General features: G+C 31.9%; 1 protein-coding gene across 1 annotated transcript; it reads left to right on the top strand.

Annotated features, from left to right (window-relative positions):
* Positions 1-5,430: 5,430 nt before the first annotated feature.
* Positions 5,431-12,034, top strand: LOC18431179 (putative 2-oxoglutarate-dependent dioxygenase AOP1). Its single transcript, XM_020665349.2, has 3 exons — positions 5,431-5,935; positions 8,723-9,044; positions 11,914-12,034. Exons 1-3 carry the CDS (start codon positions 5,562-5,564, stop codon positions 11,944-11,946), a joined length of 729 nt encoding a protein of 242 aa, XP_020521008.1. The 5' UTR covers positions 5,431-5,561; the 3' UTR covers positions 11,947-12,034.
* Positions 12,035-13,679: the final 1,645 nt, after the last annotated feature.

Raw genomic sequence — 13,679 nt, 5'->3', positions numbered from 1 at the left:
TATTATAGTTAGTTTACAAATTTAGCATCAAATTCAATATCAACAAACACTCAAACAGGAAACGACATCTCCATATTCACTTTTTTGTAAAATAATTAAAATCCATATTGCACAGCCCCTATTTTTTCTTTGGAAATCCAAAATGCAATATTTGTAACAAATTTGAATATTTTTTTGAAGTACTTTTTTTTAGGCTAGAGTGGCCTGATCCAACCACTCCCCAAATCCAAATCGCCGATCGACTAACGTAAACTAGTTTTTTGGACGACCAATTTACCCACCAATCCGACATTTCAAACACTTGTGAACCTTACTAAGGGCAGATTTTTTTTATTAAAGAAAGTGCATAAAGGACATAAAGAAAAGGATGTATTAGACGGTCAAAAATTATAGATTGAATCTCTAAGATGTCTTTTGTTGAACATATCTTCTACAAATTTTTAGCCATGGCTAAAATTTGAGATATGTGGCATCCAGCATATTTACTAGAGTACGCTTTTGTGGAGTGAGAGTAATGCATATCAAAATTTGGTGGCAAAAAATTTTAATTTTATTTTTTGTCAATTTTATTTTTAGAGATTGGGTTGATTTTTTATTTATTTTGTTAGGATCAATTTTTAGAAATAAGATTAATAAGGATATGTTTTAGTTAAGTTTAATGAAGTCTATATTTTAGGAAGTATCTTTTTTTTAGCAAAGATAAGTTTTTAGTTGTATTTTAGTGTCCGTATTTTCTAGGCGGGTTTTCATTTAAGAAAGTTAGAGTATTTCTTTTAGAGTCTTCTTTTGAAATAAAAAGGCAAGTACGATGTAGTTAGCTTGTTAGGAAGGTTATCTTGTAATTCATTTAGGAAAGTTTATCTCTTGTATTCGTTGGAGTAAAAGGTGTTTATCTTTAGTTTTTAAAAACTATATTTTGTTTTCTATTTTAAAGGGGGTGTTGTCTTTTTGTGTTGGGTTAAAACTACAAAAAATAATGAGTAATGTGGTGAAAATGATGTATTAGGGAATTGTAATTATCTTTTATGAAGTTGGATGGAAGAATATGGAAAGAATTTAGAGATAGATTCATTTTAGTTAGTTCTCATTTTCAGTTTTTAGTAGGGAGATATATTAGGGGTTATCTTTTGAGAGTCACATGAGGAGGTGATTTAAATGTACAAAAGGAAGCACACACCATGTAAAGGGGGATTGAATTTTGATTAATAAAGAAAGTGAATTCATGGAGAGAGAGAGAGAGAGAGAGAGAGAGAGAGAGAGAGAGAGAGAGAGAGAGAGAGGCCCTTTCAGGATGTTATTTCTTCTCTTGTATTTATAGGCCCGTGCTGGACTACTCAGATCCGCACGTTTTGTTGTTTCTTCTTGGTGTTCATCGAATGGCATCATGCTCGTGGACAAGTTCTATGGTCGTGTATCGAGACTCCACCCTTATAGCGATAACAAAACCTCCGAGCACTCCGAGAGATGGAGAACAAAAGTTTGAGAAGGCAAGTAAAATAGCTAACCCTGTGCTTAATGTAAAAACTAGCTTCGACACACCATGATGATGGCAGAAAATTGGATGCGATTTTCGAGAACCCATCCCATGCTAACGCTTTGTGTCGGAAACTGATGGTCGGGAGATTGATCTACCTAAGTTTGATGAAGAACCAGTTGAAGATGAAGAACATGTAGTTTTGGATCTTCAATTGCAATCATCATTCTTGGAAGTCGCAGGTTACCCCAACTTTGTTGAAGTTTCTGTTTTTTTATGAAGAACAAGAAAAAAGGAAAGAATTTATCTTTGAGGTAGCTGGGATATCTAATTTTGTTATTGATAGAGAGATGGAAACTCAAAATCTTTATTTGAACCCAAAGGAGATCGAGCATTTGGAGATGCATACCAAATAAATAGAAACATATGTGATGTGCCCTAACGTGAAGCAAGAGAAATTTCAGCAAGTTTATGTGGTTGAAAAATCAATATACAATGACGCTTTCCTCGAGGGTTTCATAATTTCAGTGCACCATTGTTGTGTCTTGATCAATGCAGAAAACCATAGGTCACATGATTATTTTTTCAATATTCAGGTTGAAGAAGGTGGCGTGACTAGTACAAATTTTATCTTAGTGTATTTTAAAATTCGAGGATGAGTATTCTCCAACCAGGGGAGAATGATACAGATCAAAATTTGGTGGCTACAAATTTTAATTTTATTTTTTGTTAATTTTATTTTTAGATATTGTGTAGACTTTTTATTTATTTTATTAGGATGAATTTTTAGAAATAAAATTAATAGGGATTTGTTTTAGTTTAGTTTAATAAAGTCTATATTTTAAGGAGTATCTTTTTTTAAAGATAAGTCTTTAGCTGTATTTTAGTGTACGTATTTCTAGATGGGTTTTTATTTAGGAAAGTTAGAGTATTTCTTTTGATTTCTTCTTTTGAAATAAAAAGATTAAGTGTCATGGATTTAGCTTGGGAGGAAGGTTATCTTTTAATTCGTTTAGGAAAGTTTATCTCTTGTATTAGTTGGGGGTACAAGGTGTTTATCTTTAGTTTTTAGGAAATATATTTTGTTTCCTACGTTAAAGTGAGTGTTATCTTTTTGTGTTGGGTTGAAAGTAGGGAAAATAATGGGTCAAATTTATCTTTTGTAGTAGTTGAGGGTACAAGGTGTTTATCTTTAGTTTTTAAGAAATATATTGTATTTTAAAGGGCGCGTTATCTTTTTGTATTGGGTTGAAACCAAAAAAAATAATAAGTCACACAAGTCGAAAGGTAAAGTAGGGAGTCCTAATTATCTTTTAGGAAGTTGATAGATGAATATTAAAAGAATCTAAAGATAGATTTATTTTGGTGTGTTATTGTTTTGAGTTTTTAGTAGGGAGATATATAGTAAGAGTCATGTGAGGAGGTGATTTAAATGTATAAAAGGAGGCACGTACTATGTAAAAGGGAATTTAATTTTGATGTATAAAAAAGTGTTTGTTTGGAGAGAGCAAGGCCCTTTTTGGGGTGTTGTTTCTTATGTTGTGTCTATGGGCTCGTGCCTGACTACTTATGATTCCATTCTCGTTATTATTTCTCTCTTTAAAAAGCTATCAATTTTTGTCGATATTGTTTGCCGGTAAATTTTATAATGTGTCAGAGAGCCTTTAGGGTAACATATCCTAAAGGAGGAGGAGGTTTGAAGTAATTCTCTTGATTAGATGATCACTAACTTATACTTGGTTTTATGAATAATAATTTTGTCAGAAAATTAATCATAAACTCAAATTGTAGGATTTTTTCTTGAAATAAGTCTTTTATGCCATTGAAATTGTGTATGTCATTTCTCGTATTAGTAAAAATCTATCGGGGAATAGTTTTTGGAAGCTAAAACAACGGATGTCAGAACAAACATCTAACGAAGGGCCTTTTTGGATCCTTGGAAAAATTCTCTTATTGTAATGTGATGGATCCACTTATGTTCTTTTACATCTTTCACATTATTAAATATTTCGACCTCTTCTTGCAACGCTTTTTACATTTTACCATAATTCAAGTATACCTTGATAAAATAGCTATCAAGGTACTTCCTCATTGTAGTTCAGCCATTGGGTGTGAGTGAAATTGAAGTACTAATGGTTGAACACTCGTAAGAGAAATCAAATGAATTCATATTGGCTTTGAAAGGTCATTTTTGTTCATTAATATTTAAACTTCTAAGAGTGATATTGAATAGGAAAATGAGTAGCACAACCTAGTTGATCTAGATGCAAAATTGAATGGAGATATAACAAAGGAGTAATTAATAGAAGAGGAGTAGTTAGTGTTGCGTAATATAGCATTTATTGAGACAATTGGTGATGAAGATGATGGAGAAAGAGAGGATGAGCATGGAGGAGTTGGTGACTTGCTAGTATTTGAGCAATTCATGCGAAATATAGGCCGTTATTTACCTATTGAAGGAGGGGGAAAGAGAAAAAGGAAGTAGGTGGGAGTGAGGATGATTCTGAGACACCAAGTACGAGCCAAGATATAGCTCACCCAGGGTGCTAGTAGCAAGAGGGTGGGAGTTAGCACAAGATATGTACTAGTCTTCAGTATTTCGGGCAAGAAAACGATTCACCATATGCTCGATTTGTCTCAACAACTTTACAAGTAGAGTGAACGCGGAGAAGAAGCATTTAGTATTTCTTTTTGGTATTAGGTTGCATCTTGAAAATTGTATGCGCTAGTTTTGACAATATATGATCCAGTTTGATTGTGAAACAAATGTACGGACACGGTTAGCATGCGGGCTAAGCCCTCACATGTTGAAATGTGGCGCCTCTTAAAAATCTATTTTAAATATGACGTTTTGGACTCAATTTTTAAGGACATATAATCTCTAACATGGATATCATGAATAGGAATAAATAAATAAATTTGAAAAACTAGAAATAATAATTCTATTAAGAAAATATTTGGACCGTTAGTTTCTATTGTTTTTAGATGGATTGCCTACTTGCATCCATCTTTAAGATGGATGCTTTACTGTTCTGGACCACATATGTAGAAATGTGGTCCAGCTCACATGAAACAATTTTCCTAAATGTAATGATCAACAAATACCCGAAAAAAGAAGACATGTTACTATGGAAAAAGTTTATATATAGTTAGAACCTTAAAATGTAGAAGTAAAGATGCACCTCAAATATCTATTGTAAAAGGTTGTTTTAATGTTGAAATATCATCCAATTGATCATCTTCCCATTGAGATACATGAATATGAAAAAAAAAAGAGTTTGAGTCTTAGAGATAGTGCATTTTGCAACATATTGTCTAAACCGTTCATTTTCAATATATTCATATGTTTATAGATCTATTTTGATTTTAGCCCTTTTTGGAGTTTAAACTTTTATAATTAGATATGAAAATAGATTTTGAGATAATCTTAAAAGAAATTTACACCAAAATTATATGTTATGGTATGATAAAATTTTGAGGTGCGCCTTAATTGGATTGTTTAACGTTGCAACCTTACAGAAACAACAATTTTCTAAAACAAAGAAATCATAATACCTTTTTCTTGGAAACCCAATAAAAAGGATTTATAATTTTTTTTTAAATTTTTTTGAAATTTTCTTGAATCCAATTTGGCTTGAATTAGGTTATCCACGAATCAGGAACACGAATTAACGATCCAAACCTTCCCTAATTGGGAAGCACGAATATTATTTTGGACTTGAGCAACAATTATGAATGTTATTTTTCTTGTACTTCACCTAAACCATTAAATAATATGAATGATACGTATCACCTTCCACTCTTAATAAATTTAACAATGGTGTCATGCCTAATAATGTCATAGCAAATAAATTAATAAACAGTGACAGTTAATTTAACTAACTGGTTGACATTGGTATCAATTGCCAATAACAAGCGACATGTATCTATGAACCAGTTTCTTATTATATGTCCTAGTAACTAACGAGAGGAAAAGAACTTGCCCCGAACCCCATATATACTAAGCTCCTCTTGCAAATAAACACACAAAAAAATCCAGACCTATTTCCTTTCACCCCAGCAAAAATCAATCCCATTTCTCTTCAACATGGGTTCTCAATCTCTGATGAAAGTACCAGTCCTTGATTTCTCAGGAGTCTTGAAGCCAGGAACTGAGAGATGGAAAACGCTGACACAAGATGTGCGAGAAGCTGTTGAAGGCCTAGGGTGTTTCGAGGCCGTGTACGATACCAACTTCCCGGATTCTCTGCAGAAGGAATTCTTCTCTGCTATGAAGGAACTCTTTGATCTTCCCCTGGAAACGAAGATGAAGAACCAATCTGAGGTTCTTGCCCATGGATATTGGGCTCCCAAATCACATGCTCCTTTATATGAAGCCACTAGCATCAACCATGCGGAGCAGTTGGAGAACATTGAGCAGTTTACCAACCTCATGTGGCCCCAAGGACACCCCAAGTTCAAGTAAATTCATTCACATCATTAAAGGGTTGACCCATTTTCATAATTTTCATGAATTGGGTTTTGGTCAGGCATGAAAAGATGTTGTATTTTACATTGAATGTCAGTTTCCGGGTTCAATTTTTTTTTTTTTTGGGACAAAAAAGTTAAACTTTTCTTTACGGAATTACATAAATTACAAAGAGCATTTGATCACCGTCACAACCCAGGACATTTTTGTAGGCTAAAGTAACCATTTCTGTAGATGATCTATCCCCATCAAATTAGTTAGAATTATAACCCTCCTTTTCCACCCTTTTCCCTTCTTTTCTTTTCTTCTTATTTTCGTTTTCTTTTGCCTTTTTTCTTTGTAATTTCTCATTTCTCAATGAAATTACCGTTAACACTCAAAAAAACAAATATAACCATTTTTGACAAAACACCTTTGTATTAGTTAGAATTAAACTTTATGTGATTTGGGTAGTTCTAAAGAAGATTTTTTAACTTCCAGAAGATTTTTTAACTTCCCAATTTTCCTTTTTTTAAAGAAATACTTGAATCACTTTTGATGTAGAAACGCTTAGAAAATGCGTAAAAAATATAAAACAAATAGTGAAAATCCCAAAAAATTGGAAAACACTGTTATATTATTTAGAATTAAGAATTATATGATTTTCATAATTCTTATGAGATTTAGGAACAAGGTTTTCAAACTCTGGTGAGTCGACTCGGCCTCGACCGACTAACAGGTCGAACAAGAATCACCGAAAACATGGAAGAATCGGTTCAAAAAATGTGAAAATCACCCGAGTTTTCGTATTTGGCATGCAAAACTCCTTTTTTGTAATACGGAAACTATTGTAAACTAAAAATATTAACATTGTGAGTGATTTTTATCGATTTTTAGAATCTTTTCATGTTTTTATCAGCAATATTATGTTTATGTTAAGATTTGGGTTCATCAAAACCCAAATCGAACAACATTTATTACGAAATTATTAGGTTTCTAGGGTTCTTCGTTCATAAAAAAACAAATCTGCCAATCTCTTCCATTCTTTCTTATTTATTCATGAAATTAATTGATTATGGGTTCATTTTCAATCTAATGAAGTTATCTACAAAATCCCTCTGCGGATTCTCGTGTTTTTTTTGTCAAACCTCATTGTTCTTGATGATTTCTACACCAAATTGAAATTATTTTGGCTTGTTTTGAAGCTTTTGAAATAACCTTCAACAGCCCTATATAAATTAATGGTTTTATTTTGTCATTTTCTACTAATTTTGTGCATCAAAGAGCTAACATCGTTAGTGTGTGAAAATATTGTCAATTTTATTATATCTCTCTAATTTTTCCATAGTTTTTTATGATGTTTAGTTTATTTTGAAACTTTTGAAATCATCTTCAAAAGTCCTATACAGATTCATGGTTTTTTTGATAAAATATTGACTGATTTTGTGCATCATAGAGCTAATATCGATCAACAATAAAAAATTTGTAAAATCTAAATTTTTTTTCTAATTTATCAATAATAATATTCTGATTATTATTATTTTTTTAAGATATTGAAATAACTTGAAAACCACTATATTGCTTTGTGTTTTTTTTCAGTGTTCGCAAAATCAAACTGGAATGGTTAACAACACATTGGCCCTGAAGTCGTTTAACCAGTCTAACCGGTAAACCATCTTATTTAACCATTCTAACCACATATAAAAAGATCGGTATGTGAAAAAACCTAGGCGGTAAAAAAATTGTTGAAAAAATAAAAAAGATACAAAACAAAAAGTCAACTAAAATATGAAAAGCATATAAAGAATGATTAAAACAAAACACATTCAAATGAAGTTAAAAATTAATGAAATAAATGAATTTTAATGAATCGATTTTTTAATTAAAGTGAGTATTAATGACCAAAACAATTTTTAATCTTTACGATAACATACAAAAATATGGAAAATACATTACAAACCAAATTCCTTTTTTTTTGAGAATTTATATACATTTTTTTGAAATTTTTTTAGATACCTGACGATCACCAAAACACCCAAAATCAGAACTGGCCAATGACCAGTTCCAATCTAACGGGGCGATTAGCAGTTGGAACACCCGGTTTTTCCAACATTGGTTTTTTTTGCTTCAATATTGATTAATTTATTACATCATAGATATAATATCATAGTCATATTTAATTAATTACAAAAATAAATGTCACTTTTGCTAGATTGTGCAAGCATTTTATCTCTTTTCAGATATGTAAGATTGGTTTTTAATTATGAAAAAATGGGGGGTCATTTTTTTAGAATTCACGAGATGTAAGAATTTTTTTTTTTAAAAGAGTTAAGATAAAAAGAGTTCCGAAATAAAATATAGCCCCCTCCATCAATTGAAATCAATACCTCTTATAGACTCAGGCAACATAATTTTTTTTAAGAGAGTTATAAAAAAAAGAGCTCCAAAATAAATACAAACATTTAAGAAATATACAGTTTAAAAATATATTATTTAATAGAGTTATGAAAAATAACCGTAATAATGATGGCTAGTCTTTATCAGGACGTTCCAAATGGCGGGTAGAAGACAAGAGACAAAACACTAACACAAAGCCAAACGCACGATTTGTAATTAAAATTAGCTGCTCGTTTTATATATACACCTGCTTTGTATGATTTTTTGTTAAAAAAAATGAGCTTGTTTAGGAACATCCCTTGTTTCCTTTTTTTTCTCAGAAATATGTCTAAACAAAACTTTAGCAATCTATTTTTCATAAAACTTTTTAGTCTTCTAACGATTGTTGGTTTTGTTGGCCATAGCGAGACGGTAAAGACAGCAACAGAGAAGATAATAGAGGTTTCTAGACTAATTCGAATAATGGTTTTGGAGAGTTATGGTGTGGAGAAATACAATGATGACCTTGAGAGAACCACAAATTATCATTTTCGCATGATGAAGTACACGGCCCCCAAAGGAGACAACCAAGTGAAGGGCTTGCATGATCACTCGGACAAGAACATGATGACCATACTGTGCCAAGACCAAGTCGGTGGTCTCGAGGTGCAATTTAAAGATGGATCCTGGTCACCAGTGGTGCCCTCGGGAGGCTCTCTAGTTATCACCATAGGCGATACTTTCATGGTTGGTCTCTTTGTCTCTCTTAATACATAGGAATTGTCAATATTTCATAATACTTAAAAGTACGAAGGTTAATGTTTCAATGAGTTATTATAAACTATGTTTCTTCTATTTTAAAGAAAGAAAAATTTTATATAAAGCTGAGAATTTAAGGAATTAACTTAGAGCCCACCTCAAAAATTTCATTAGAAGAGGTTGTTTTGATGCCCAATTATTCTCAAATTAATCATCTGGACATCAAGTTGCATGATATGAGAAAAAAATGGATTTCAAGTTTTTGAAATTATATATTTTATAATACATTTTTGGACCGTCAATTTTCAAAATTTCATATATCTGCTCAACTTATATTGTGTTTAAAACTTTAAATTTTATAATTAAATATGAAAATATATTTTAAGGTTATCATAAAGATTTCCAGTGTTGAAACCCCATTTTTTGGCACTATTTGAAGTTGCACTTTACTTTGATTGTTTAGAGCCTCAGCTCTATACAAACCACACCCTTTAAAAAATTAATTTTTGTGGGAGATTTCTCTTTAAATAAGAGTACAAAAGTACTTATATTTGTGGCATTTGTTTTACCCAAATTTTGCATAAGCACTCTATTCATCGAGACAATCAATCTTAAAAAAAGAAAATTCAATTTGCACCTTGGATACAATCAAAATAAGTCCCCATCCAATAACAAATCTAAATCTCCATATGGTGAAATTTAAGATCTAGGCCTCTAGGAAATCAAAATAAACTATTTTCATATTTATGATTCTTCATGTAATAATAACAAAGTCTATCTACAAAATCTAGAGGAAGGAAACAAATCCTTCTAAAGTTCTAACATGTAAAATAGATGGCCTATTTTAAGCTAGTTAAAAAATATTTTCTAAGTTGTATTCTTACATTTTATTCTTTGGTGATCGTTGACCAAATAAAAAGAGTATATGTTTGAAAAACATGGTCAAACAAATAGTGCAAGCATGGTTTTTTTAGATTGTTTCATTATATTATGATAAAACCATTGCATAGAATCAATCAACCATTTCATGTAATGGTTGTATAGTAATATAAAGAAACCACACATCTAGAAAGCTATATTTGTACCATTTGATGACCCAAAAAATTGCACATACGTATTCCTCATACCAATAGTCAATTTAAAAAAAAAAAAAAAAATCAATTTACATCATAGATATGGTCAAAATGAGTCCCCTCAAACAATGAATCTAGAATATCCAATTGGTGAATTTCAAGATCTAGGCATTTACGAACTCAAAACTATTTTTTTAGTTTTCAATATTGTTCATCTAATGATAACATAGCTATCTAAGACAAAAGGAAATGGGAAAAATCTTCATAAGTTTTGGATCTAAGATCTTAACAAACTAGAAGGCTTATATTAATCGGGCTAAAAAGATATTTTCCAGGAATGTTTTCAAATTTTGTTTTTATGTGATTATTCATTGGAATAAAATAGTGTATATTTAATATGGGATTGTCTACAAAGACACCATTTATCTTTCGTACATGGAGGTCATAATCCTTCTCACTCATTAGATATCAAATATGATGGCTTGGGATGAGTTACGAAGTTCGAGAATTTCTTTTTTGGGAAAATTTCCTATAGGACCCTTATTCCTTGTATTATTTTATAGTAGACCCTCCTTCCGCTTTTCTTCCAAGCAGCATAAGAAAACCCCTAAATATTTCACCATACGCCCTCATCTCTTATCTCCCTCTTTTATTGACTTTTGATCATAAAAATTAGCCCCAAAAATTTTTTTTATACCATTTCAACTCTAAAACGCTTTTAATGGGTAGAAAGAGAAAAAGAGGGTTAAATTTTTTTTAGGATGAAATGATAAAAAAAATATTTGTTGGGGCAAATTTTTATGGTCAAATGTCAATAAAAGATGGAGATAAGAGATAAGGGGGTACGGTGAAATTCTTAGGGATTTTCTTGAAAGAAAACGGAAAGAGGGTCTACCATGAAATAATATGAGGAATTAGGGTTCTATACGAAATTTTCCCTCTTTTTTTTTTTGGAACTTTGTGTCCATTAAGTGATACCCTTACAACTATCCATTTTGAAATTTAAAGGAAAAGAATGATTGTGACAACCATGTACAAAAGATAAATGGTCTCTTTCTATACAATCCCATCATATAATTAGAATTACAATTGTAGTTATATTATTTAGATTAGATTATAAATACTGAATTTCAAATCAGATTTTAAAGTCCTAAAAATTGTGCATCTTGAAACATATTATATAAGCTGTCTATTTTAAGAATTTTTTAAGTATTTTTAGATTTGCTCAATCTAAACCACTAGTCGACTTTAAATTTTATAGTTTGGTTTAAAAATAAAAGTCGAGGTCATTGAAAGGGTTTTTTATTTTTTTTATCAAAACTACATCTTTTACCAAGATTTATATGCGCGCCTTACTTTGATTGTTTAAAGTTTACACCCTATACAAACCACACCCTATTACTACTATGTGTATGATAAAAACAAAAGAAAATTTATTAGTATTTATAATCATATAATGTGTGATTATCTTTGAAATGCCCACATCCATGTTGATCCTGTCCTATGTAACAGACCATACAGACCATCATACCCTTAGACAGCCGGAATCAACTCTTGCATGTGCCGATGATGGGCAATGACAGTTTAGATTTAGATTTAAAGGTCACTTTGTCTCAAGAAATTGTAATTGTAATGATTCTCAGTTTTGCGAGTTTCTTTTCAATGAGCCATAGCTTCTTTTAGAATATAGCTAGTTTTCTCTTATTCAAAATCTAGTTAACAAACATATTTTTTTGTTGCATTCGTTTTTCTGATTATTCATTTCATGCATGGACCAATGGTAGGCTTCATCCGGTACGACATCGGGTGATGCATAAGGGATACGAGGACAGATATTCTTGTGGGATATTTTCATTCCCAATTCCAAATGTATTGATTGAGGCCCCCCAAGAGCTCGTGGACGAAAATCACCCTAAGATTTTTAAACCCTTCGACACTCATGCATACTATAACTTCTACTACTTCCACAGGGCAAATCAGAAGGAGTATGGCCTCAAGGAATTTGCAGGCATCTAGACACACTCTCAATTATGATTTGCTTAGACACTTTTCTTTGGTTCCAATGTCTATGGCACTGATGGTGGTTGTTTTACGTCTTGTTTTCTTCGTAATTGTGAGCTATCAATATTATTATATCAGTTTATGTAGTCGATCAACCCGCTGCCACTTTCAGCTTTACTATCAGTGATATACTAGTGGTCACTGTTTACATGCAATTCTAAGACTGACCGGACTGATCTGATCCGTCAGAGGTTGTGTCCAAACTCATATATCAAAAGTCAAAATATGAATTTAAACAAACCCATTCCTTACGAATTTGCGGCCGAGGTCAACGTAGGTTGTGTAGTATCCAAAAGAATAAGAAATAAAGGTAAAACAAGAAGAAAATAAAAACTAAACAAGAATAATAGATCTACAACGAAAATAAAGATGCATGCAAGAAAACAAGGAGAAATAATAAAGAAAACAAAAACAAAAGAAAAAAAAGAGAAAAAACCACCAGCAGCCAGAGTTGGCCCTTGACCAGATGGTGAAGATAAACTCCTTATTCCTTGATCTTCAACATTGATGACTTTGAATGGATGTTCTTTGGGAAAGATAGTGATTCCTAAGAATTTACATCTAGGGCTATTGATTGAAAAGGTTTGTTTATATTTATGTTTCTGCAGAATTGAAGTTCCTATATCTAGGGCTTCATAGTTCTAGGCCTAGGGTTTGAAAGCTGGAGCATTCTAAGACTACGAATCGTAGTTAGGGTTTCTATTCACCAGTAGGTCCTCCAAATTGGCTCGAAAAACATCAGTTTATAGGCTAAAATCATCCCAAAAACATGACAGCGGTTAATTAGGACACAATGAAGGCTGACAAATATCAACAACACAATAAGCGTCGTTGAACTCTCTGTGTCTAGGAACATGATATGAATCTATAGTCACCCTTTTCCTAGTTGAGGGAATTCCAAAAAACCGAAAGCCCTGAAATTGTTGGTACCATGATCTAGTCACTTTTGTGAACTTAAAACCTACACTTTGGAACCATCTAGTACCTCAAGTTCATCATCCTAAGCATCCTTAAACCTAAGAAACATCAGAAACAGACACATATACAATTCTGAAACCCATAACTTTGAAAATTGATATCCTAAAGTCCATGGCTTTTCAATCCCAACAAATTTAGTCAAATTAGTCCAATTTGGATATAAACTTGTACGAAGATCTAATAATCTTTCCAATGGTTCAAGGATCACTCAAATTCAATATATGGTTTGGATGTTATGACCATAACAAGATTGTTTCCAATAATTCCATTTTCGTCCATCCGCCACAAAGGTTTAGTTGATGCAAAAAACATATGCAAATTGCAACAAAGGGTTTGATGCATGCAACTAAAGTCCATTCGTAGAGCTTGTTTTGGACTACACTTTCTAGTTAATTCCCCTGGCTATGACAAACACATTTACGCATGCAAATAACCTTTAATCGCAGACCCATAACTGCCCGAAATTCCTCAAAAACGTGTGAAAATCATGGTCTTAGTGTACACGTCCACA

Source organism: Amborella trichopoda, chromosome 6 (assembly GCF_054954075.1).
Source record: "Amborella trichopoda isolate Santa Cruz 75 chromosome 6, AtrichopodaSantaCruz75HAP2 v2.0, whole genome shotgun sequence".
Classification (NCBI taxonomy): Eukaryota; Viridiplantae; Streptophyta; class Magnoliopsida; order Amborellales; family Amborellaceae; genus Amborella; species Amborella trichopoda.
The sequence above is the reverse complement of the archived record's forward strand: the minus strand, read 5'-3'. Positions and strand labels throughout refer to the sequence as shown.